Source organism: Ricinus communis, chromosome 2 (assembly GCF_019578655.1).
Source record: "Ricinus communis isolate WT05 ecotype wild-type chromosome 2, ASM1957865v1, whole genome shotgun sequence".
Lineage (NCBI taxonomy): Eukaryota > Viridiplantae > Streptophyta > Magnoliopsida > Malpighiales > Euphorbiaceae > Ricinus > Ricinus communis.
The window spans coordinates 9919540-9947192 of record NC_063257.1 but is presented as its reverse complement, the minus strand read 5'-3'; the positions used below and the strand labels follow the sequence as shown (position 1 = coordinate 9947192).

The following is a 27653-nucleotide window of genomic DNA, read 5'->3' as shown; positions in this document are numbered from 1 at the left end:
TATCAATTCTTTATTATTAAAAGAGGAAAGAATATGTAAAATGTAACTTTAAAAAGGAAGAAAAAGAAAGATAAATAATAAAATATATATAAGAGTTATTTTTTTTCTCTTTAAATTAAAAAAATATATAAATCTTAAAAAGATTTTGAAGAATGAAAATGAATTAAAAAATTTATGAGAGTCTTAACTTTTAGGTATTGTACGAGCATAATATCAAGAGCTTGTCGAGGATGACATATTACCCAATATAAAATCAAGCCCATGCCACCTTCTACACGCTCAAAACCTGCCCATCAAAGAGGGAAACAAGGAGAACCTAATTCAAGAAGTTGATGGTTCAAGGCACATTAGAGCATTCAAAAGGGAAGTCAAATTTAGTTTTTTCTTTTTAACTCTCCACTTGTCTTTACTTCAATTAATGCATTTAATGTTTGCCTACTCTTGTCAAACCCATGTGTGTTTTATTTTTATTTTATTTATTTTTTTCTACTTTAGGGTTAGGATTTTTAACTTTCAATAAGTGTAATTTGACTAATGATTTTGAGTAATGAACGAAAACATTTTGATTTAGCAACTTATTAGTACTCAAATTTGCTTGATCATAAATGTTGGAGTGAAGCATTGACATTAGATTAATTAAATTTTGGATTTAAGGTTTTGATTCGATATTTTTAGAAAGTGAAATAGGTCGGTTCAGTAGTTAACGGATCTTAATTAACCTAATACCGTTGACATAATGTTAATACACCTTTTACTTCTTGACAAAAGGGTAATAGATAGCAATACAATTTGGAATGATTAGTACATTATGGAGGAAAAGCATATCCTATAGCTACTCCATTTAGATAATCTAACTTAATTAATCTACTTTGCTTTAATTATCAATTTGTTTGATTGAATTAATCATAAGCACAAAATTTGACCTTCAGATAATCTTAATCACATGTCAATTAGTAATGATGTTAACTCTTTCTATAATACTTGCGGTATGGACTCAAACTTAAAGAGTTAGATTTTTTGTTAAGATATTTTTTATCCTACAAATATTATTAATTAATATATTATTGAAAAATTATAGAATAATAATAATGATATCTAAGCACTTTAGCCAACAAACTTATTGTTCTTCGATCAAAATTGAAGAAGGAATCTGGGAAAGTATTATTAATGAAATTAGGTTTATAAGGAATTTGAAAATTAAAGCCATCCTTTTGAGTTTCAATTCAATATGTTTGAAATTATAAATGGGAAAAGTGATACACTTTATACTAACCAGCCGTTGACTAGCATATTGCATGGTTTTTATTATTATTTTAATTATAAAATTAAATTTATAGATAAAATCTAATGAAACTTTTAATATTTTATATTATTTATAATTTTTAGAAATTTTAATAAATTAAATATTTTAAATATTTTTATAAAAGAGTTTAATAGTTTAACTGCAATAATATAAAAATTATTTTAGAATATTTATTAATCATTATTAGTATTATATATATTAATATTATAAATATAGCTGATATTACCACTTTTAGATTCAGGAATTATTGTATATTTAGGAAACTATCTTATTAATTAATATAATGTTAAAGTTATATTTGTCAAATTAAAAATACATTAAATCATCAGTTAATATAATATTAAAAGTATAATTAAGTATTTATTTTTAATGTTAAAATTATTTTTTAATTAGGAATGTGATTTATAAATTAATAAATTAATAAAAAATATAAAATTATATAAACATAAATCTTATGTATTTAAAATAAGTGCATATATCAAAACAAAAATTTTATGTGTTAAAAATAGTAACATATGTCAAAAGAAATTATATCTTAGAGTGTATGTATTATATGTATATATATATATCTTTTTTAATAAGTCCGTAATGTAACGTATTTTAATATTTATATATAAGATCATTGATAAAACTATTAAATATTATAACATTTGATTTAATATGATTTTTCTATTAATTTTGGCACATTGCATATATAAGCACTTGAATTTTTAATCATTTTATCACTTTAATATTTTTACTTTTAATTTAACATAACAAACACTTAAATTATGTTTATATAACTTATTACACACTTTTGATTTTCATTTTAACTTAACAGACACCTAGACTTCATTTTTATAATAAATTTAAAACATATATACATAATACATGTTGATATATTGGGTGAAGCCTTAAATATCACAAAAAGACAAGTTAAGATATCTATAATAAATGGTCTAAATTCAGATACTTGGCCATTAATTTTTAAATAGTTTAATATAATACTATATCTATACAATTCCTAGAAATAATAAATTATTTAAGAAGTTGGTGGAAGTATCTGTAATAAACTTGGTGATTTGCAAGTTAATTTATTTTGTTATAGTTTTGGATAGAGATTTAATAATTTATCTCTTGTATTATTACTTTTAAATCTGCTATTATATGGAGAAGGAGTTGTGACATCAAATCAAAAGCTTATTTTTTAATAAGATAAAAGTTTCATCAATGAATTAGAAAAACAAAGTTTCTTCATGATGTATTAGCCAGTGATTTAAGTTAATGATATCCCTGTTTTAATTAAAAAATAATTTTCACTTTTATTTATTTTTTCATATTTAATAAATATTGAGCCAAATTTAAGAAAAGAAAGTTAAAAATTAAAAAATTAAAATTTAAAAACTTTTAAAACATAAATTAATATTTGGAATGAGATAAAATAAGGAGGAAAGAAAAGATAAGGAGATATTTTAGCTTTACCATGTTAATAAGGAGAAAAAGTAGTCAAGAAAGTAAAATATAATTTATTTTTTCCTTTTTATTTTCTCTTAATTGAAGAGAAAATTTTACTGTTTATATTAAATTTATCCATTTATCTTATATTATTTGTTGACAAGAAAATGAATAAAATAATATTTTTATTTTTTTTCAAATTTTTCTTTCGAAACAAAGGAAAATATATATATTTTTTCTTTTTTATCCAAACGAGTAAAAAAATTAAAAAAAACAATAAAATATACTCTTTTATCTTTTTTTTTTTAAATTTCTTAATTTATAACTAATCATAATATACCGAACCAATATAACAGGATAATACTAGATAGATGAATTCTAAATCTTATTATGATTACAGTTAGGAAAAACAGAGCTGATTGTGCTCTAGTTAAGCATCTAAACTTAATAAAGATTATCAATTCTGAAAGGATTAAGACATATGAATTGTCCTAATCCGAGTCTAAATAAGAGATTAGAATATAATACATTAGATGTAACGTATTTGCTCAATTATTTTTAATAATTATATTTATTTTTATAAATTTAACCATTGAAGTGCATAATCTAATCAAACAATTCATCAAGTGCTTTGCTAATTTCTTTCTAAGAAATTAAGAGTTTAAGTTAATTAAGAGCATCTCTAACGCGCTACGTGTCAAATTCTTTATTTTAAAAAATTATATAATAAAATAGTACTCTAATATAATATGAAATAGATAATCAATTTAACTATTTATATATAGAGAGTTAAATTTTACTATTTATTTTATATTTAATAAATACACTATAAGATTTTATGTATTTAATTTAATTAATATTTATAATTTTTTATCGATAAATATTTAAAAACTAAAATTATTAATATTTATAAAAAATAAAAGCAAGATAAATAACTATTGAGGGGGTTTAAAAATAAGAGATTACTAAATTGTTATTGATAGGGGATATTTATTGACTAGTTATCTCAAACATTGGGTAAAGATATAAATTGGAAGTGAAAAATTTTATCCTGAATTCAGTGAGTGATTGGTATTTGAATTTTCCATGAAAGTTTGATGCATCAAAGTTTGAGAATTTTCATGTCAAAAGTAAAGGAGATAAAGAGCCACTTTTACAAGACAAGTGCCTTTCAGGAACATGGTCCTTGTTGTAATACAAATTGGTGACTCATTACATTAATAAAGGCCCTTTTTCTCTAAAGAAAAAAATGAAAAAGATACATACAGTAATATAATAATATTTATATTGCCCCCACCATCTAATATGCGATGGATTATTGTGGTCCAATGGCTGACGCACAAAATCTCATTCCCCATACCCTCTACTGTTACCCAATCCTAATCCTCCACATTCACGCGCTTTCGCGCGTCACAAAGCTCGAGTATCCGAAAAGCTTAAAGGAGCTACAACTGCAAGTGAAAAAAGGAAAAGAAATTTATAGTTACAAAAGAAAGTGAGTGGGCCAGCACGTGCCAAGTGCTTCATTTGATCGACACGCGTCGCCTCTTTAGAGTGTGCGACCCGAGATCCAACTGAGAGACAGAGGAAAAAAAAAGTCTACAGAAACTGGGGACACCACCACCACCACCACCACTACTGATACTGCTAGTATTACTGCTATCAGCACCTTTTCCCGTGACAGCCCAATCAAGAGAGCGATAAACAGTGACATGAAGGGTCACTTAAAAAAAGGAGAGGGAGAGCGGTTAGGTTGACCAATGTAGGTGGAGTTAAATGCCGGATTGTTTCTAACGTCACAGTCAATAAAGTCGCGCTGTTACGTTAGCCAAAGATCCGGGGAAGGAAACAAGCTTAAATGAAAATAAAGGCAGCGAAGTGACGTGTCGTTCCGGAAGGCCAAAAATTCCGGTGTGCTTTTTTGCTAACTCGATAGACTTTTTTGATTACGATTTTTGGACATTTATTCCTTAAGGAAGAGGGAATCCACTAAAATGTATTCTTATTTTTCTAATTTTCTTTTAGTTTTCTGAATTTTCCTTTCATTAAATTATGAATTGATATTTTATTAATTTTTTATGTCCTGCATGCTATTAATTAATAAAAATAATCATTTTCTCCATTGTATGAGTAATTAGTATTTTAGGATGTTAATAGTAATTAGCAATTAGATGACTATGGGATAACTATTAAGATAGGGTCCAGTCCAAGGTATTCTTTTTCTCTTTTTTTTTTTTCTATTAAATATAGAAGCTTCCTTAAAGAAAAGTGTTTTTTTCGCCTAAACACTGGATTAATTTGATTCTAAATGCTCAACTTATATGTGAGTTTTTCTGGCCACTATTAACTATTAGTTAAATGTAATTTTTTAGTCACTTTTCACATTTAAATTTTTAATTTAATATAATAGTAATATTTAATTTTTTAATATAAAATCTTATTTAATATTGTTCATATATAGTATATATAAATATTTTAATGTTATCATCAAATAAAGTTTGGATGTCTGTTAGGTTAAAATAAAAACTAAAAAGATTTATTTATTTATAAAAAATTTATATTAATTTTTTTTAAAAATAAGATGAGAATAGAAGATAAAATTTTATATTTATTTATGTTATTTTTTAAATAAAAATAAAAATATAATTTCTTATAACTAGACTTTAAAAAGGTTTAAAAATAAATTTAACATGTTTTTCATATTTCTTATATGAAAAGTCATTTATTTTAAATAATTTTTTTATGTAAACTTTATATTTTAAAATTAAAAAGTTCCTCTATAAGTAATTCACCTGAAAGTGTTAATAGATTTCAAATATAAAATTTAATATATTAAATTAAATTAAAAATTAAAACTTAAAAATTAAAATATAAATATTTAGATACTTATAATATTATTAACTATATAATAATCACGAAAAAATTTATGATAAGATAAAGACTCGCTAATACAATTATTTTTAAAGACTTAATCGAACTTAAAACATTAACACTTAATTAAATTTTTTGTATTTATAACTTACTTGTTTAATAAAATAAAACAGACTTTAAATTTAAGATCGATAAGTTATTTATTTAAAAATTCAGTTCTAATATATTTTAGTATGTAATTATAAATATCAATTTATATTAATAAAAATATAAAGAAAAAGAAAAACTGAAAGAAAAAACTCGGGGATGAGATCATGGTTTTGACAACTTTCATTACATAAAAAAAAAAAAGCAAAAAAGAAAAACCAAAAAGAAGAAAAGGTATTCGGATGACGTGGAGGGCTTGACTCATGATTTTCTTCACCCCCATTGCGGGAATCGTTGTGATACTTGGGAAGTTGTGTTAGAATTTTGCTTTGCTTGTTTGGCGGGGCATGTGAATGAGTTTGCTGACTCTGTACAGACCAAAATTCAGGATTTAGATTTTTTTACATATCAATTTCTTTTTAATTTAAAAAAATTATATAGTAAAATAATTATTTTTATTTTTATTTTTAAATATAAAATAGAAAATTGACTCTTAAAAAATAAAAGATATACTTAAAAATCAGTTTAATTCTCCTTAAAAAAGAAAAATTAACTTTTAAATAATTTTAGAAAAGAGAAATAAAATATAGAGTTTTTTAAAAGTCTAATTTTTATATATAATTTCTATAATTAAGAAAAATTTAAAAACTTATAAAAATAAAAGATATTTTTATGTTCTTTAAATAAAAATTATCATTAGAAATGATTTAATTAATTTCTGTAGCATAATTAATTTAATATGTTTTTTTATATGTTGAATTTTTTTTGCAATAAAGAATTATGGCTTACAAATAAAATAGAAGGCATATTTAATTTTCTACATTTAGATAGTAACTGATGGTGAAAAATGCAATATAGATTAAAATAAAGAAATATTCAATTTAAATAAAATTTTTATTTTTTATATTTAAATAATTCTCAATATACCAACAACTCTTTAAAATAAAAAACACGAGTGGATATACTTTTACAATGTAACAACCTTTAAGTTTAGCCAATAGAATTTTGTAATAAGATTTTTGAATTTTTGCAAACTACTTCAAAAATATTAACTATATCAAGGAATAATTACTTTAATAATTAAGTTTATAGAAAAAGAATTTAATCTGTCTTCCCGTGCATTTCATGGGATTATATTTCTGCATAAATCTTCACTATTATTAGGAGTGAGCAAAACCGAAATGACTAGTTTAGTCGGATTTAATTATTTTAAAATTTACTTTAATTTGATTTCATAATGGGCAAACCAAATAATATTTTGATACGCTAGCTTTGATTATATTTGAACCGGCTGAAATTTCTATAAATATTTAATATAATATTATTATTATTTATACAAAAATAAATAAATTTATTAACTATTAAATATTTATGTATTTATCTTTTTCTTATAATTGGTGTGGAATAAATAGTCTATATACATATATACTTAAATATAAACATTTACAGTTTAAACTAAAAATATTTAAAAAATTCAAACCGATCAAATGAACTATTTGGTATGGCACCATTACACTTAATATTTCATTTTGGCTTCGTTAACAAAATTAGAAAACTCAATTAACACTGAATTAAATTGATTATTGTTCACTCTTAACTGTTATACTCTACTTTTTTTAAAATAAAAATAAAAATAACATAAATTAATTTTTTAATAAAAGTAGAAATAGAATAATAATATATTACTATATAATAAAATATAAAATACAAATAATATATACTTATATCTGCATAAAAATGGAAAAATTGTGGTGGTGCTATATGGGGACTAGTGGGACCCTACTAATCTCTAAAATTACATTTTAATTTATTTAAAATACATTGGACTCGTAAAGTGAAGCTACTCCTCGTTCATATTTTCAAAAGAACCTTAAGGCTAAAGACTGTTTTAGCCATTCTGTTGAACAGCAAAGCTATCATTAGATACAGATTATTAGTCTCCTTTCACTTGTGTTTTCATAAAGCTATTGCACATGTACATGCACTTACTCAAAAAACTATTATTATGTATATATAAATATTCTTAAATTTTATTTTTATTTATATAATATTAAAATAATTTTATTTTGATAATATCAGGCTCGATAAAATATATTTTAATTAATAAAAAAATAAAAAGATTACAATTGTAATATTTTTAATTATAATTTGTGCACAAGGAATTTATATTTTAATAATGTAATAATTTTTAATTATGCCCACTTTTACCGTGTCCCAATTAGAGTCGTAGCTTTATTTAATTTAAAGTTAATCACTGTGAATTAAATAAATATAAAATTTAAATAATTTAAGGAAAAAGGAAAAGGAACACTTTTGTTGTTTTGGCTAAAATGACGAAAAAAATAAATTAAAAACATGTTAGTTGAGTCAAATGTTGAACTTAGGAAAATGTACGACGAAGACGAATTGAAGAGAATTAACTCTTAAGACATCTTATCCATGTCCCTGGGCACGGCAAGGGAACACATATTTTCAATAGTTTCTAAGATAAAATACATTTAGAAAATATATAGTGGAATTTATATAAGTTTAAATCTTATTTTAATACTCCTAATATATTTAATAAATAGAAACAGTCTATTAATATCTATAAATATAAGATATGGTCGAATTTATAAAAATTTGAATAATAGTTGAATAACACTAAAAGTTGAATTTTTAACTGATTTCAAAATAATTTAAATTTTATATTTTCTACTGAGCGAGTATCCTATTTATTTATGTTCATATCTATTTATACTAATAAAGGAAAAGATTGAAACCTAACCATAAACTTCATTAAGAAAATTAATGCTTATTGAAAATAAGGAAGATGTAAGTATATTGAATGTTAGGAAGTATGGAAAAGAATCAATAATTATTGAGCTTATATACCAAACCGATAGATGATTAACACATATCGATTAGTTTTAAATAATAGAATATGTCTCAATTATTTAATATCAAAATGTAAAATACTCATGCACGTGTCAGTTTTCTATTAATTAAGGTAATACATCAAGCCTATATAAGAATCTCCTTATTAAGAAATAAATATTTTAGTTGTGTTGGGTGATTAGTGAATATATAGAAGTAGATACTTATTTAGAATTAGAAAAATAGAACTTCTCTAGTTAAGTAGAATTTTATTTATTAATATTATCCTTACTTACATATTTAAGAAAAGTTAATATTAATTTTGTTATAGGTATTATTGTCTTATATATGATAAAGTAATAAAATGTCTATTTTCTAAAAGTTAAATTATATACTGAACGTCGTTATTATTTAATTTCTAGAAAATAACCTTGTTAAAAAATTAGATTTTCAAAAATTATATTATTTATACTAAATAACATAAACTATTTATACCAAACAAATTCTAAATTACTCCAAAATATATTTATAAAAAAGAGATGACATATGGAGAAGTTATGAATTATTTTATATTACATTTCTCTAGATAAAATATTTAAATCATGTTTGAGATTCAGATTAAAAAAAGCAAATATTTATTAAATTGTCTAATTGAGAACTAATATTTTTTTAAAAAGTAAAGCAATTGATACTCTTATTTAAAAAAAAAAAGACAAAAAGGTATTTATGACAAGAATTACTACATTAAATATTTATTTTTTCTACACCCATCATCTCCGAACACAAACCCTTATCATCTATCACAAATAAATAAAAGAAATGTATTGAAAATGTAATAACATTGAATGTTAAAATTCTTATCCTTTTATTTATTATTATTATTATTATTATTATTATTATTATAAGAGGCTATCCATTTGATATCTCCTTTATGGAAGTTTACAAGTAAACAGATGGGAATAAAACAAGTATCAAATTATGGGTCTCAATGTCCCAAAATTACTGAAACGAACTGTGAATAATAAAGATAGCACATGAGATACATGTGCACACACCAACCCACACATACATACATTATTATTATTATTATTATTACTATTATTATTATTATTATTATTATTATCTTGAATCTATTTCGAGCTTAATTTTTATAATTAATATTTAAAATAATAATTCAGACATAAAATTAAATAGTTATATGTCAAATTAATCATAAATCAACCATATCAAGGTGTATAAAACAGCAATTTATTTTATTTTTCTAATTTTTTTATTTGTACAAATTTTTAAAACAGATTTCTTAAATATTATGATATAAAAGATCATTGAATTTTGTATTTAATTTTTATTTTAGTTATAGATTTCAATTTATTTCATTTCAGTAATTGAATTTTAAATTTATTTCAATTCAATTACTTATAAATAAAAAAATTGATAAAAAATAAAAATTATAAATAAAAATATAACATATCCAATTTTTAATTAGTAATATAATTAAATTAATAATTAAAAGTAAATTTATATTATCAAAATAAACTAAATAAAAATATCTAATTAAAATAAAATTAAATATGAAATATTAATTATTTCATAATTTTAAATTCATATAAAATATGAAAAAACAAAATTATAAATAGATGAGAGAATTAAATTTTTAATTTTTAATTTTTAAATTAAAAATATCTTGAATGACAAAGATATTTTGATTGCTAAGTCAAACACTGAAGTAATAAATATATCAATTAATGAAGGTATGTAGAACAAGATGGCATCTCAATTTTGAATTTTTATTTTTTACTTTTTTCTTAATATTGTAGTGTTTGATACAAATTTTGAAGCAACATGAATTTTAGAGATTCCAGCTATTTACAAGTGAAGGTACTGAATGTAATGTATATTGTCTTTTAATGCAATAATTGCTACCTCTCCTACATCCATTTTTGGCTTGTTTTGGATTGATGGTGAAAATATCTAATTTTAATTTAATTTTATTTAACATTCGATTTATAATTTTAGATATAAATAATTTTATAATAGTAAAACTTCAAACCAATTTAAATTTATTATAAATAATAATAGATTTTTATTAAAACTCATTTTAAAAATATTTTGTAAATAATATTTTTAGATATATTTTTAAATAATAAATATTATACTATATTATATTTTACTGTAATATTATTTGATTTAATCGATCTTATTTGTATAATTTCTATTTATAATTTTTATCTATAATTTCTATTATTTAATTAATAAAATTAAATATTAAATAAAAAATTTAATACTAAAACTGCTATTAAATTATAATTTTTTATTAACTATATATTTTATTTAATTTAAATATATGATTATAAAACTGTATAACATTTTTTATTTTCTAGTAAAATAAATTAACACTATTAAGTTAATATTGTTAATTTACTAACATTTAAAATATTTTATCAAAATTTTTATAGTTTGTACAATGCAAAATATAAAAATTAACCGCATTAATTAATAAATATGCTTTTAATAATATCTACTTAAATAATAATTAAACAATACTATAAGTAAAAAATTATGTTTTAAAAAATTATTGTACTATTCATTACGTTATTGAAATATTTAATTAAATAAAACGTTGATATCTCTGTTTTATTTGTAACTAGTAATAGGTATTATAATTTTATTAAATAAGTTTTTTAATAATGTAATAGATTAAAATTATATAATATGCCTGGGGAATATTAATTTACTGCCCACTTCCTCTTCAGTCAGTACACCTTTTTGAAATTTCCATAGAAACAAAATAATAATGAGAAGCTTACCAAAAATGCAAAAAAGTGACCAAAGAAATAAATTAAAAAAAAAGGAATAAGGAAAGTGAACGGCGCAGGATGAAGAGCACTTTGTATGAAAAGCTGCCAACTGGCTGATAAACACGCCACGTCTCTTTTCTTCTGTAGGCGTTTTCCATTGACGTGGCAACCATTCCGTAACCTTTTCTCCAAAAATAAATACCCCCTGCCTTTCTCTTCCCCTGCTCTGCTCTTCTTAGCTATATATTTCTCATTCATTTTTCCCTCTTCTCCTTGTCCTTGGTTTGTTTACATTTTTTCTCTCAAGCAAAACAACAAACACTTTGTCTACAGTCAGGCCCTCCCTCTCTCTCTCATTTGTCGCCCTTTTTTTCTCATTTCTCTTTCTCTTAGCTTCTGTTGCTTCTTTGGAGTAACAAACAATAATTATTAAGATAATGCCAACGCTTGATGGCAACAATGGTGACCCAATGGACAGTCGCGATCAATCTGCTCCTCGACATCCGCGTGATCTCCCATCTTTAATGCTGTCTTCTTGCTATCCTGTTACGCTCAAGGTTGTAATTTACTGTTATTATTACTATTATTACTATCGTTATCATTAATGTGCTTTCACTTCTGTTAATTTGAAACTGCCCGAGTTGACTCGGTCTGACTTTAGTTTGACTTTTTTTTTCCTCAATTCATGCAGTTCATTGACGTGTGCTACAGATTGAAAATTGATCAAAACAAGAATAAAAATGGTAGTAACATCAGACGGATATTGGGCCATCATGATCATCATCATGGTGGTGGTGGACACAGTAATGGCAATCATATTCAAGAACGTACGATCTTGAATGGGATTACAGGCATGGTATCCCCAGGGGAAATCTTGGCTATTCTTGGTCCGTCAGGAAGTGGAAAATCAACGCTTCTTAATGCAATTGCGGGTAGAATTCAAGGAAACGGTTTCACAGGAACAGTTCTTGCTAACAACAAAAAACTCAACAAACATATACTGAAACGTACTGGGTTCGTAACTCAAGATGACATCCTTTACCCTCACTTAACTGTTCGTGAAACCCTAATTTTCTGTTCTTTACTTCGTTTACCTAAGTCTTTACTTAAAAAAGAAAAGATTTCGCTAGCTGAGTCGGTCATTTCTGAGTTGGGTTTAACAAAATGTGAGAACACAATCGTGGGTAATAGTTTTATACGTGGTGTTTCTGGTGGAGAAAGGAAGAGAGTGAGTATAGGTCATGAGATGTTAATAAACCCTAGTTTACTTATTCTTGATGAACCCACGTCCGGTTTGGATTCTACGGCGGCTCACCGGTTGGTTTTGACGTTAGAGTCGTTGGCACAGAAAGGAAAGACCATTGTTACTTCCATGCACCAACCTTCTAGCAGAGTTTATCAGATGTTTAGCTCGGTGTTGGTTTTAAGTGAAGGAAGGTGTGTGTATTTTGGAAAAGGAAGTGATGCTATGGCATATTTTGAGTCGGTTGGTTTCTCGCCGTCTTTTCCCATGAATCCAGCAGATTTTCTCCTCGATCTCGCAAACGGTACGTACCCTTCTAATAGATGTTTTTGTCTCTGCTTTAATTTGGTATTTTTTCCCCTCCGATTCAGTCGCTTGAGTTAGTTTATGAGTTGGCTCGTACAGCTACAAGTCCTTGCGGTGAATATGTACTTGCTCGTTTTCCTCATTTTTATTGCTTGTCTGCATTGACACTTTTTGTAGGTACTTAATCTTGCATTATTGGAATGAATACACACTACATATATGAAATTCTCATATTCGTCTTCTTCTATTTCTAGACAATCCCTTTGATCAAAATTTCGTTTCTTGTTTATATTTCCCCTTTTGAGTAATAATTGTTAATGGGTCAAAAATAGATAATACTTAAATGTACTAGTTGTGGAACAAGAGTACACTGGGGGTCCATGAAGTGAGGATTTTTAGTTATATAGACATTAATATCAATGTGGGCAAGTATGTACATCAGTACAGTATACTTCTCCATGCCTTTTATTTTTTCTGCCATGACTCGAATTTCTCATCAATTGAATTAGGTCATTATCCAAAGCTTTTTCCCTTTTTTTCTTCTTAAAAAGAAAAAAGAATCATTGTGTACACTGTACATTGTCCCACTAGTGCTTTGCAATAAATATTTTTCTGCTGCACAGTACTAGCTGTATATAAGTGGTGCGTGTGTCTATTAAGATTAGGACCTGGCACTCTTTAGATGCATTGGTTTTGGAATTGCAGTTTGTTTGTTTGTTTGTTTTTTTTTTTTTTCTTTTACTAACTAGCTTAAGCTAAAACTTGAAACCTATCAGCCAAAACGGTGTCCGGGGGGTGGGGGTGAGGGTGGTGGTGAGGGTGACATTGGTGCTAGATTATTTTATTATTTGAATTAGATGGAAAGTGATGGCATGTGTTTTTTTTTAGTGGATAAAATTAATTAGGATAGATTTTGATTTTCTTGGATGGTGATGGAGATGGGCTCTTATATTCTGTATTAATAAGAGGGAAAAATAATGTTTTAGTTGCTTTGCACGTGTCCTCTTTGCTTGGACTTGGATCAATGGTCTCTTTTTGCTGCTGCTTCCTTTTTTTTTTTTTTTTTTTAAACTTTTAGCCAACTGGATATGACTCCATTTTCTCTTAATTATTACTTTTCTTTTCCCCTTCACTAATTAAATCTTTCCCTAGGTCCTCTTCTTTTCTTTTCTAGAGGTTCAACCAAATCTTTAATGACACTTTTATCATCATACTACCTTATATCTTCACTAGCCAACCTAAACAAATTGGAGTGTCATATATTTGAGCTTAATATCTACTAATATATTAGAATATTAAATGGGATTTTCTGATAACAGTTGCAGTGGATTTGGCATAAATTGTTGATAAATCGCTTAAAGATGGCCTCTATAGTAGTTTAATCCGATACCTGGGTCAAGTTGTAATAATTTTAGTGATTGTCGTTTAATATGCCATATAGCATATTAAGTAGCTTACTACTTTCTGGTCGAGTTCAAGTGCTTGTTTTTGCTTTCTCTTTAAAGGAGGGACTCGGATATTACTTTAGCTTCCATAAAGTAATGGAGGAGATATAGAGATCCAACATGTACTAATTTATTAAATTCTTTATTGCCCTTTCAAGGTTGAGTTTTGGATCCTTAGGTGTTAAAAAATAGGGGTCGTGATTAAGAATGTCATATGAAAGCACATCCATATACAAGTGCTTTATAAGTATTTTCTGCATAGGAAACCTGAATGGGTTCATACATAGATGAGAACCAAAATATGTAATCCCTTAATAAGCACAGATGAGATGATAATGTATGGACGATGGACCCTTCTATCACTTTATTTTTAGAGTCATGATGATTTGATGGACTACGAAGATGAATGAAAGAAACTCTTCAATTTACCTTCTTTTTGATGTCGAATCCTAAGCTATGTGAATTAGATGAATCAATGGCACGTTTAGTTGACCTACTTCATCTTGTAGGGCTGGATATAGTGACAGGTCATGGGCATGGATATAGCCATTGAAGCCTTTTTTAAGCCAAGCACCATCATAATTATGGTATATTTTGTTCCGATGCCATCTTCAATCTATAATGATCAACAGAAAATAAGAACTTCAATAGGCCTTGTAAGAATTAGTAATTTAGCTTCTCTATAAGTATTGCTTCAATAGAGTAGGTGGTTTTTACTGTTTTTCTTTGAAGCATACTTCTCTCTCTCTCCCTCTCTCTCTCTCTCTATATATATATATATATATATAAAATATTAATATTTATATATAGCACTTTAATTTAGGTTATAATTTTATGGTTAAATTAGCATTTTTTCCCTATTTATGTAGTCATGTTGCTGCCATTATCTGTTTTCATGACAGATTATTGGTGGGGCATGTCACTAAAAACCAAAGTCTACACATAAATAATGCACATACTAGTGTAGGTTAAGTGCAAATTGACTAGACGATTTCATCCTTTTCAACCTTTTTATTTAAGGCTATAGGTATGTATGCAACTTTCTTCAACACAATAAAGATTTCCTAAACTTCCTTTTAATTTGTTCTTGGACACCATGATGGCAAGGTTGATAAAAGTATTTCAATTCATGACGACACTGATAACGTTAGAAACCATATATTTTGGTATTAAATAATGTGAACACTTGATTGAAAGATCTATCATTAATGTCCCTTGATAATTGGTGTCATTAGCTTTGTCTCCTGTAAGCCTTTTCCTTCCTTTGTCTCTTTTGTATATATGCCTTAATAATAATAGATGGATTCTTATACAATATAAGCGAAATCTATTTTTGTTTACTAATTAATTACATATAGATATTCATATAAATAAACAAAAGAGAGATTTGAGTGTAATTTTGAGTGGAGCATCCTGATACAGTGTGTTGCTTTTATTTATTTATTTTTAATTTTTAAATAGAAAAATACTTCTTATAGTTATTCAAACTCTTATTCCACCTGATAGTGTTATTTTATTCTTCGTAACTCTTGCCTACCTACAAATATTTAGCATATATTTAAATACCTTTATGCTATACTAGAAATTGTATATAGCATTATTCTTTGGCACAAACGTATGAATTTGGTCTCTTATCAACGCAATGCTAATAAAGTCAACCCCATATAATTGAATTTATCAATTTGAAAAGCATGAATCTTTTGATGATTAAGCTGTTGATAGTTTGTTTTTGGTCCATTATGTTTACCAATGTTGATTGGACTGCTTAACTTTGATCAATTCCCGTCTCCAAAACTTTTCTCCCATTTAATACAATTTCTTCGTTCATGGTCAAATTTGCTATTCATTTGTTCTTTGGTTTCAAATGTTAGTTGATAGGGTTTGCCCTCTGTATATATAAGTGATACTTGATTTGTGACTTCTATGGTCAGTGGTGACGCTTATATAGATAGTGGCCAATTTCTTTGATCCTTATTAGCTTGTGGTTCTAATAGTGATTTTCCTATTCACGCATAACTTTTCTTGTCGCCAACCCAAGAAAAAAGAAAAAAAGAGAAAAATAAAAAAAGAAACTAGTCTCTATATCTTTCTTTCTGCTTTTTGTTTTTGTTTTGGTGAATTGTCCATTTTTGAGTGGCCAATACTTCTTTTTTTTTCTTCTTTCTCTTTCCATCATTATTCCATTTTTAATAACCAAGGGCATCCCACATGCGTTATTACACTTGTCAGAATTTGAGGCTAGTTATTTTCAAAGATTGATCCATCTGACCTGGGTCTTGAAAGTGTTTCCTTTCCCTACTTTCTTCTTCCCTTTTTCCACTCTTTAGGCATCTTTTCTCCAAATCTTAAACTTAGGATATTGTAGAAGCCAACACGTGTTGATATATGCTTTGCAGTGGTGGCCATGGCCTAGACCTCAGTGTTGGAGTTCTTCCCTTGTAGAAGTCATAAAAGTGATCTTGATTTTAAAAGACAGATAATAATAAAAGATGGAGAATTAAGAGATGAAGTGGTGCCCATGGCCTAAACCTCAGTGGCATCACCAACGTTAGTGGACTCCCACCCTACCACAAAAGACTAGTCAGCTTTTGTTAGCCATGCTGTGCTACAGCTAATTACTTACGCTTATTACATATCACTAAATATATTTTTCATTAAACTAATCATTTTAAATTATTTTTTTAGTGTCTTGTGCATTTCCTACTATACATACTTATTCCATATTCATTTCTTACCTATGATAAACATATTTATTTATGCCTTCACGGTCCAATGAGATTCTTGACACGTTTCATGTGTCCTCCTTAGAGTTTGATTGGCTAAAGATTAGTTTAATGGTGATATTTTCTTCAGATATTTTATCAATTGATCACTCTGTTTGCTTGCCCCTCACACCTTTGCTTCCAAATAAAGCAGCTCCACTCCACCAAACATTCCAAGAATGTAGTGTCCTATTCTAAATTCTTAGCACAATATAATAGAGCAGACAACCTTTAATTAAAAAAAAGGTTAATTCTCTGCCTTTCTTGTGGTTCTATAAGCTAAATTGTTTATCATTTGGCTCCATACATGCACCTAATTGAAGTAGACTTGAATACATTGAGAGGTCCAGTGAAGATAAGAACGTGGAATTTTCAGTAGTTTTTACCCTCTGTATGCTTAATTATTGTTATTTGAACACAGATTTACTTGGTAATGTGTCCTGCGGACTCATAATACATCAGATTTCATAAATAGCTTCAGCAACATTGTGCTTTAGGAAATGCGAGCTTATGTGCATGTGTGTACTTATATCTTAGTTTCCTAGACTGCCTTGAGGCTATAATAATAATAAGGATCATACTATTGTTAGCTCCAGTTCTTATCTACGGTTGAACTATGATTCTTGAACCTTGTGGCGATCCTAGTCCCTGAGAAATTTGTGGATTAACTATGCTTTTGTTGATACATCTGCTGTGATTGACAGATGGCAGTATAATATAGGTTTATGTCCGTAATTAGTTGATATGGTCGGGAAAAAATGAAAAGAAATTTGTGGCTTGACTATGCTTGTGTTGATACATCTGCTGTTGTGGTTTGACTGATTTCAGCATGATCTAGGTTTTATGTCAGTAATTTGTTGATATGACCAGAAAATAAAAAGAAAAGAACAGTATCGCATATAATTTTGACCATAACCTGAGCTGCAGCATGGGGATGGCAGTATGAAAAATAATACATGGCTATAATATATCTGATTGTTCGATTGTCATGAGAGATTGACGTATTTATTCTAGTTCTGTATAACACCATTGTTGGGCAAAACGATACTTGATTAGAGATTCTAACATCTTTGATTAACTTCTATGCAGGTGTTTGCCAAATTGATGGTGCAAGTGAAAGGGATAAGCCCAACATAAAGCAATCTTTGATTGCCTCTTATAACAGCATGTTAGCTCCAAGGGTAAGAACTGCTTGCATGGACACTACCTTGACTCCAGCGAAAGAGACAATTCTAACTGGAAGCCATTCTTCCAAAGAAAATCGGTGCTGTAACATAGCTGGCTTTGCCGCGTGGTTCAACCAATTCAGCATTCTTCTTCAAAGAAGCCTCAAAGAAAGAAAGCATGAAACATTCAATGCTCTGAGAGTCTTCCAAGTAATTGCAGCTGCATTATTAGCAGGTCTAATGTGGTGGCACTCAGATTTTCGAGACATTCAAGATCGATTAGGTCTCCTCTTTTATACAGCCATCTTTTGGGGAGTTTTCCCTTCTTTTAACTCCGTTTTCGCCTTTCCGCAAGAAAGAGCAATCTTTATAAAGGAAAGGGCATCTGGCATGTACACTCTTTCTTCATATTTCATGTCAAGAATTGTGGGAGACTTACCAATGGAGCTCATTCTTCCCACGATTTTTCTCACCGTGGTTTACTGGATGGCGGGACTAAAACCCAATGTGGTTTCATTCCTCCTGACTCTGCTGGTCTTGCTCGGTTACGTCGTAGTCTCTCAAGGGCTCGGCTTTGCATTAGGTGCAGCTATCATGGATGCGAAGCAAGCTTCAACCATAGTTACAGTGACAATGCTAGCATTTGTCCTTACAGGAGGATTTTATGTCCATAAAGTGCCATCATGCATGGCTTGGATGAAGTACATTTCAACAACATATTACAGCTATAGGTTGCTTATAAGTGTGCAGTATGGTGATGGAAAGCAGCTTTCATCATTGTTGGGTTGCTCATCGGATACTCATGCGAGTGACAAAGCAGGTTGCAAGTTTCTTGAACAGGATATTATAGGGCAAATCAGCCCTGAAGTTTGTGTCGCTGTCCTCGTGTTCATGTTTGTGGGGTATAGGTTATTGGCATATCTGGCGTTGAGGCGGTTTTCGGCTTGACAGTATTTGTATTGACAAAAGGTCGCTTTTCTTTCTTCATATGTTATAGGGCCTCTAAATGTAATTCTTCAGATGAACAATATCAGGATGCAAAAAGGAGGGAAAAAAAGGAAAGGAAAAATAGAGTTCTTGGTGGTTGTTCAGAGTCTTTGTGGCTTCCCTCTGGCAAAATTGGAAACACAGCAACTGTACATTGAATGTAAAGGATCGCATGAGCCACCAAGCAAATTAAAATTTCTTTGTACTTTTGTTATTTTTCCAATTCAAAACTGGCTATTACTTGTTCAATGCTTCATTTCTTCATATTATTCTGCTCTTTTTGGACACTCTTTTAAGTCAGTGCATCAGGTCCTGAAACTACCCTTTTCTTCTTTTTTCTTTAGCATTGAGGCAGGTGGTATTTGATGCTTGCTTTATTCAGTTTTGTTCACCTTAATTTCCTTTTGGGTAGAATGGAAAAGTGTTCATCTTCGTAATTAATCATTACTAATCACTTATTTATAGAGACTCAAAGACAGGAAATATATTTTTTTTCTTTACTCTCTTAAGAAAACAATCCTATAGGCCTGAACATCAATTAAAATGAACAGACCAGGAGGGACAGTCTTCTTTCTATTATCCATACAAGAAATGGAGAACAAAGGAGGACCTAACAAGCTGATAAATGAGCTGCATATAATTGTTAGGATAATACTCAACAAACACAAATATAAATGCTCATGCTCAGTATAATGTTTATCTTCCAAAATCAGAATTGTCCGGCAATCACCGCAACAAGTATAATCACAATCCCAGTAAGATAATCACAACAAAATAAGCAATTGGACAATATAAACAGTCAATCAAAGACACAAAGATTTTACGTGGAAAACCCCTTCAATGTGAAGAGTAAAAACCAGGGACGATTAGGAGTCCACCCAGTTACTTTTATTATAATAAAAGGAAGGTTACACAAGCCCAATTCCAAGTCTCAAATGGGTACTTAAATTATCCAACAATGGACAACCATAATTAGCAACATATGAAAGAGAGAGAAGTGAAAGATATGATCAAAATATAGAGTTTATCCAGCAGCCATATCTCACTATCTTAAGCGCGAAATGACAATCAAGCCGTCCTAATTGAAACCCTTGATGACCTAGATGTCCAGTAAAAATTTGACCAAAATCGGACCACGGATGAACTTCGATCAGAAATGATCTTCAAGACTGTGTGCAGAAAAAAACGTGAATAGAGGTTGCACTTGAACTTTCTATTTTTCCTCTCAAAAACTTATCTCCCATTTTTTTTTACTCAACAAAATCAAAACCCTTTTTGCTGCCCACTTTTACTCGCCCACGTGAGTTGCTCACCAAATGTCAACAAACAAGCTTCTTTTGAAAGCTATTAACTTTGGGCCAAATAACATATAATTATGGGTTTCTCCACATAGGAAGGGACCCATAGGTAAACAAATCTCCCCCTCCCGACTATGTGGAGGTGGTTGCCATTCCGACAAGCGAACGACAAGTCTCAAACTTGCGCCTTGGCAATGCTTTCATGTCGGAACCATTATCATCGGTGTGAATCTTTTCAAGCTCAAGAAACTTAGAATCAAGAACATCACGTATCCAATAATACCTCACATCAATATGCTTAGACTTAGCATGAGAAGTGGAACTATTAGCAAGATGAATTGCACTTTGACTGTCACAATACAACACATACTTCTTTTGTGTAAATCTAAGTTGACGAACAAATCGCTTCATCCAAAGCAATTCCTTACATGCCTCTGTCGCTGCAAGGAACTCCGACTCAATAGTAGACAATGCCATGCATTTCTGCAACCTAGATTGCCAAGATACTGCTCCCCTTGCAAAAATGATCATATAACTCGAAGTAGACTTCCTAGAGTCAATATCACCCGCCATATCAGAATTTGAATAGCCAACAATAATAGCCTTGTCACTTCCAAAACAAAGCTTCATATATGTAGTGCATCGTAGGTATCTCATAATCCACTTAACTGCATTCCAATGCTCTTTTCCCGAATTAGAGAGAAATCTACTAACCAAACCAACTGCATGAGCTATATCAGGCCTTGTGCAAACCATTGCATACATTAAACTGCCCACGGCGGAAGCATAAGGGACATGCTGCATAATTTCTTCTCTTAAGTGGTGGAAGGACTCTGTTGAGTACTCCACTTAAAATGTAAAGCAAGAGGAGTACTCACAGGTTTTGCTTTCTCCATACTGAACCTCTGAAGTACTTTCTGAACATATGCTTCTTGTGACAACCACAACCTACGAGCCCTTCGATCACAGATGATCCGAATGCCTAAAATTTGTATTGCTGGCCCGAGTTCTTTCATAGAGAAGGTCTTACTCAACTGTTGCTTTAAACTGAAAATTCTAGCGATATTTTGCCCAACAATAAGAATGTCATCAACATAAAGTAGCAAAATGATAAAGTCCTTGTCAGAAAACTTTTTCAAGAAAACACAATGCAAGAAGTCTTCTTGTAACTTTGCACCCCCATAAAGGAGTCAAACTTGCGCTACCATTGTCTCGGAGCTTGTTTTAGGCCATACAAGCTCTTCTTCAATTTGCATATATAATCTTCTTTGCCATTAAATTTAAAGCCCTCTGGTTGTTCCATGTAAATGTCTTCTTCAAGGTCACTGTGAAGGAAGGCGGTCTTCACATCCAACTGCTCAATTTCTAAATCAATACTAGCAGCAAGACTCAAAACAACTCTAATGGAAGACATCTTAACAACTGGTACAAAAATCTCTTCAAAGTCTACTCCTTTCCTCTGATTACAACTTTTAACAACAAGTCTAGCTTTGTATTATGGTTTCTTTGCATCCTCATCTTGCTTTTGCTTGTAAACCCATCAATTCCTTAGAGCTTTCTTTCCCTTTGGTAGCTTTACGAGATTAAATGTGTGATTATCATGCAACGATTTCATTTCATGTTCCATTGCATCCATCCAATACTGTTTGTCATCACTATCCATAGCTTCACCAAAAGACTCAGGTTCTCCCCGTCAGTTATGAGAACATAATCAGAAGAAGGGTACCTCATAGAAGGGTTTCGATCTCTGGTAGACCATCTCACAGGATCTGGTTGAACTTCAGGAGAGCCATGATAATCAATCTCAATAGCATCATCAACATCATCATCATCATCATCAACAACAGGATCATGTACCTCAAGAACATTAGCTTCATTGCCATTACCTTGCACCTCCGCAACCAGTGTAGGTGCAAAACTCAAAGGAGGTACATCCAAATCAACAATATCATAGCCATTATGAGATGTAGTCTCTTGAGCATTCTGAATATCTTCAATAATTTGATCTTTAACAAACACTACATCCCTATTATGAATCAATTTCTTCTCTACAGGATCATAAAACCTGTAGCTAAACTGGTCTTGACCATAAACCACAAAAATGCATTGGCGAGTCTTAGAATCCAACTTTGATCTTTCATCATTCAGAACATGCACAAATGCTTTACACCCGAAGACAAGCAAGTGATTGTATGAAACCTCCTTGCCGAACCAAACCTTGTCTGGAACATCACCATCTAAATAAAACACAAAGAGACATATTAATCACATGAACAACAGTACATAAAGCTTCAATCCAAAAGTGTCTCGATAACTTTGCCTCGGAAAGCATGCACCTCATTCTCTCTAACAAAGTTCTGTTCATTCTTTTTGCCACGCCATTCAACTATGGAGTTTTCTTGGGTGTTCTCTGATGTCTAATACCCAATGACTTGTAGTATTTATCCAACGATCCAATGTACTGACCACCATTGTCAGAACGGAGACACTTTAACTTTTTACTGGTTTGCCTTTCAACCAAAGCTTGAAATTGCTTGAACACATAAAGTATCTGATCTTTGGTTTTCAAAGCATACACCCACAACTTTCTTGAATAATCATCAATAAAGGTTACAAAGTAAAGTGCACCACTAAAAGTTTTAAACTCTCAAAGGACCACAGACATCAGAATGAACAAGGTCAAGCAAACTTGATTTTCTCGATGGAGGGTATCTCTTGAAAGAGACTGTTTTGTTTTCTAGCGAAACAATATAGACACTGTTCAATTTTGCACTCTTCAAATCAGGTAGTGCATTCTTCTTGATCAGACAACTTAGCCCTTTTTCACTCATATGACCAAGTCTTCTATGCCATAATTTTGTTGAATCATCATTTACTACATTAACACTATCTGTGGAAATTGTCGCTTGCAACAAATACAGGCTTGTTTGCTTCTTCCCACGAGCTAGCACCAATTTACCTTTAATGAGTTTCCACTGACCACTATGAAAGGTACTACAAAAGTCTTCATCATCGAGCTTGCCCATGGAGATCAAGTTCAATAGAATATTTGGGACATGTCGAATATTCTTAAGCATTAACTTTGCTTCAATGTCAGTTACCAAGCAAACATCTCCAACACCAACAACTTGAGCCAAACCATCATTACCCATCTTCAATACCTTATAGTCACCTGGTGTATAAGACGTGAAGAATTCCTTCCTTGATGTCACATGAAGTGAGGCTCCACTATCAATCACCCAACTTGTCTCAAATTTAGCTAGCTTCATAGAACTCTTATCATGCACAATGACAAGATCATCAACTGTTGCGGTTGCAGCTCGATCATCATTATCTTGATCTTTCTGATCTTGCTTCTTATCTTGCTTGCTATTGCCACCCTTACTCTCTTTTTCACTTGTAGCAGTACTTCTGAATATGACCTGTTTTATCACAATAATGGCACTTCAAATTTTTGTATCTCCCACAGGACTTGCTCCTACTCTTATATTTGCCATTAGGACCTTTACTTTTACCTCTCCCCCTATCTTCAGCAACATAATCTTCTTCAGAAGAAGGTGACATACCATGAGATTTCTTTCTCATCTCCTCATTCAAGATACCAACCTTAGCAAAATCCAAAGTGACTTTTGCCATATGGTGCTGAATTACAAAGTGTCATTCTGAAAGTGTCCCATGAATCAGGAAGAGTAGAAAGCAACAAAAGTCCATGAATTTCATCATCAAATTTTATTTCCCTGGCAGACAATTGTTGGATAATGCCATGAAAATCATTCAAGTGATTAGGCAATGCCTTGCTTTCCATGTACTTCAACCCCATCAATTGCTTGATCAAGTACAATTTATTATTGCTAGACTTGCTTGCATAAAAGGATTCAAGTTTTCGCCAAAGAGACTTCGCATGAACTTCATCATTAATGTGGTTAAGAACATTATCATCAATCCATTGACGAATAAATCCACAAACTTGTTCATGCTCAAATTGCCATTGCTCATCAGTTTTACCTTCTGGTTTCTCAATACTAAACACAGGTAAATGTCAACTTTTTACATACAATAAATCTTTCATCTTCCTTTTCCAAAAATGATAGTTAGCACCATTCGCACTAACCATTCTACTAGTGTTTATATTGCTAGAATCCATAGAGAAAACAACTAAAAATACCGCAGCTTTGATACCAGAATGTTGGGATAATACTCCTCCCTACTACTAGTTTGTTTATCAACAAACACAAATATAAATGTCCAATATAATATTTATCTCCCAAAATCAGAATTCTCCAACAATACCACCGCAACAAGTATAATCACAATTCCAGCAAGATAATCATAACAAGATAAGCAATTGGACAATATAAACAATCAAGCAAAGACACAAGAATTTTATATGGAAATCCCCTTCGATGTGAAGAGTAAAAATCACGGGACGATTATGAGTTCACCCAATTGCTCTCATTATGATAAAAGGAAGGTTACACAAACCCAATTCCAAGTCTCAAATGGGTACTCAAATTACCCAACAATAGACAACCATAATTAGGAACATATGAAAGAGAAAGAAGTGAAAGATTTCACCAAAATATAGAGTTTCGTCCAGTAGCCATATCTCACTATCCGATGCATGAAATGACAATCAAGCCGTCAAATTGAAGCCCTTGATGACCCAGACGTGCAATCAAAATTTGAGCAAAATCGAACCATGGATGAGCTTCGATTGAAGATGATCTTCAAGACTATGTGCTGAAAAATGGTGAATAGGGGCTGCACTTGAACTTTCTGTTTTTTCTCTCAACAACTTACTGATCTCACCTTTTTTTGTTGTTGTTTTTTACTCAGTAAAATCAAAACCTTTTTGCTGCCCATTTTTACTTACCCATGTGAGTTGCTCACTAAAAGTCAACAAACAAGCTTCTTTTGGAAGCTATTAACTTTGGGTCAATTAAAATATAGTTATGGGTCTCTCCACGTTGGAAGGGACTCATAGTCCAACAATAATGTCAATGATTTTTTTTCTTGTTTTTAGAATCCCTTTGCTAATTGCCATAAAAATCTTATGCTATGTTTGTTTTATAGATAGCCAAAAGAATTCAATAACTATTTATAAAATAATTCTTTTAAGATTGGCTTAAATTTAAATATATTATAGTTATTCTTTGCTATTATGTTTTAATATCTATAGAGAATCGAGTAATTGACTATTTCATACTTTACAAAATAATATATTCTTCTGATTATCTATTTTAAATCTGTTTGACATTCACAATTATTGCCTTTACTTTCGCTGTCTACTATTACCATCTATAGCATTATTATATACTGTTCGAGTACATATCAATACATATAATGTTTGCTTATAATTTTATTTAGAAATAATTATTTCAAATTTATGAACTAAAAAGAGAAATAAGAATTATAACAAGCTACTTTATTTCTCCTCATTTTATTATATATAAATATTATTATTCTATTTTATGAATATTCCATTTTATAAACCAAAAATATATTCTTAAAATTTAAGGCTTAATTTAACACTAGGAACATATTTTACCATATTAAATATTAGTTCTCATTTACAGTTGCGGAAAAACTTTACATACCATAGGGTCGACTGCTTATATTTGAGGAAATAAAAGACTAATTTAAGTTGACTTTAAAGCATGATTGCTTGACTCGAACATGCCATAAGGTTGATTCAAACATACTATAGTCTCAAACTCTTGAGATGATAGGCCTTATTTTCAAGTCTTCATTTTTGCATGCCCTAATTAGCAATAGAATCCTAAACTTTATATTTTTTTAATAATTTTATTTAATTATTTTAAAATTTTAAAATAAATATCTATTCTTTTAATTTGTTTTCAAAAATATTTTGCAATAATAATTTTTTAAAATTTTATGGTAAGAAATATGATGTAGGCAGTCGACCATGCTCACTACAAGAATAATAATTATGAATCGGAAAAAATAATTTGTTCTAAACTTAACAATATGAACATTAAAAGTCTTACATATATTCATCGTTTCACATATTTACATCTAAATGCAACTATTTTTTATTGACTCACTCATTTTTATGTTAGTAAGCAGAATGGACTTATCACTAGGGTTGAGCATGGATCTCAGTTTTTTCAAACTGAACAAAAATACTGTTCTAAAAAATACCAATCGAAATAACCAAATATTTATTGTACCAAACTGTACCGAATTTTACTATTGTAATATGATACTGGTTCTTTAGTGATAACCAAACCAGAGCTGTACAAAGACTAAATTGTATTGTACCGATATAAGACCGAACTATATAATCGATTTTAATATATTTTTTATTATTATGTATATATATATATGTTTTCAATAAATATAGAAAATCGTTTATTCTATATATGATTTAATTATTTATTATTTTTTTTATTAAGTGTAAGAGTTAATTGTTAATTATTGTAAATTTTAGTTTGAATAACTTATACTTTGTTGATAATGCTGCTTTGGTGGTACTATTTTGCAGCTTTTTGTGCTAATTATTTTATTTGAACATACTTTTGTTTAAAAAGTCTAAGTTTTATCGAAAAACCTGTAATTTTTTGCTGAACAAGTTGCTTTTGGTGATATTATTTTGTAGCTTTTTGTATTTATTATTTTATTTGAACAAGGTGTAGGTTACAAATCTTATTATTTGACTAGTTCTATTTTATTTTTTATGCTTTATTTAGTGCTATTGTTTATAAGATATTGTAGAATTATTTTATAAAAATGCTTAACTTGATTGATAGAGAATTCATATTTGAAATTTTACTCAACTTAAAAGATGTATTTATCACCATGCTAAAACTCTAGATATATATGTAAATCCGTCCTCCTTTGTCAGATTTGACGCTGAAAGTGAATTCAAAATAATTTCTGGGTGAATCACAGTAGTACTTAACATCACTGTTTGACCGAAGAACTAACGGTTACTTTTAAAATAATAATGAATACTTTTAAAAAGATAAAAAAGTAAAAAATATTCTTATAATTATTTTAAAAAATAGGTAACCGGT

General features: G+C 29.3%; 1 protein-coding gene across 1 annotated transcript; it reads left to right on the top strand.

Annotated features, from left to right (window-relative positions):
• The first annotated feature begins 11571 nt into the window (after positions 1 to 11571).
• On the top strand, positions 11572 to 19567 carry LOC8259382 (ABC transporter G family member 25). Its single transcript, XM_048371139.1, has 3 exons — positions 11572 to 11966; positions 12101 to 12956; positions 18255 to 19567. Exons 1-3 carry the CDS (start codon positions 11847 to 11849, stop codon positions 19277 to 19279), a joined length of 2001 nt encoding a protein of 666 aa, XP_048227096.1. The 5' UTR covers positions 11572 to 11846; the 3' UTR covers positions 19280 to 19567.
• The last annotated feature ends 8086 nt before the right edge of the window (positions 19568 to 27653 follow it).

Bases quoted from the DNA above. Each gene is read 5' to 3' on its own strand.
- LOC8259382 (XM_048371139.1), top strand. From the start codon at position 11,847: ATGCCAACGCTTGATGGCAACAATGGTGACCCAATGGACAGTCGCGAT. The intron at 11,967-12,100 runs GTTGTAATTTAC...CAATTCATGCAG, and splicing joins GCTATCCTGTTACGCTCAAG to TTCATTGACGTGTGCTACAG. The intron at 12,957-18,254 runs GTACGTACCCTT...ACTTCTATGCAG, and splicing joins TCTCCTCGATCTCGCAAACG to GTGTTTGCCAAATTGATGGT.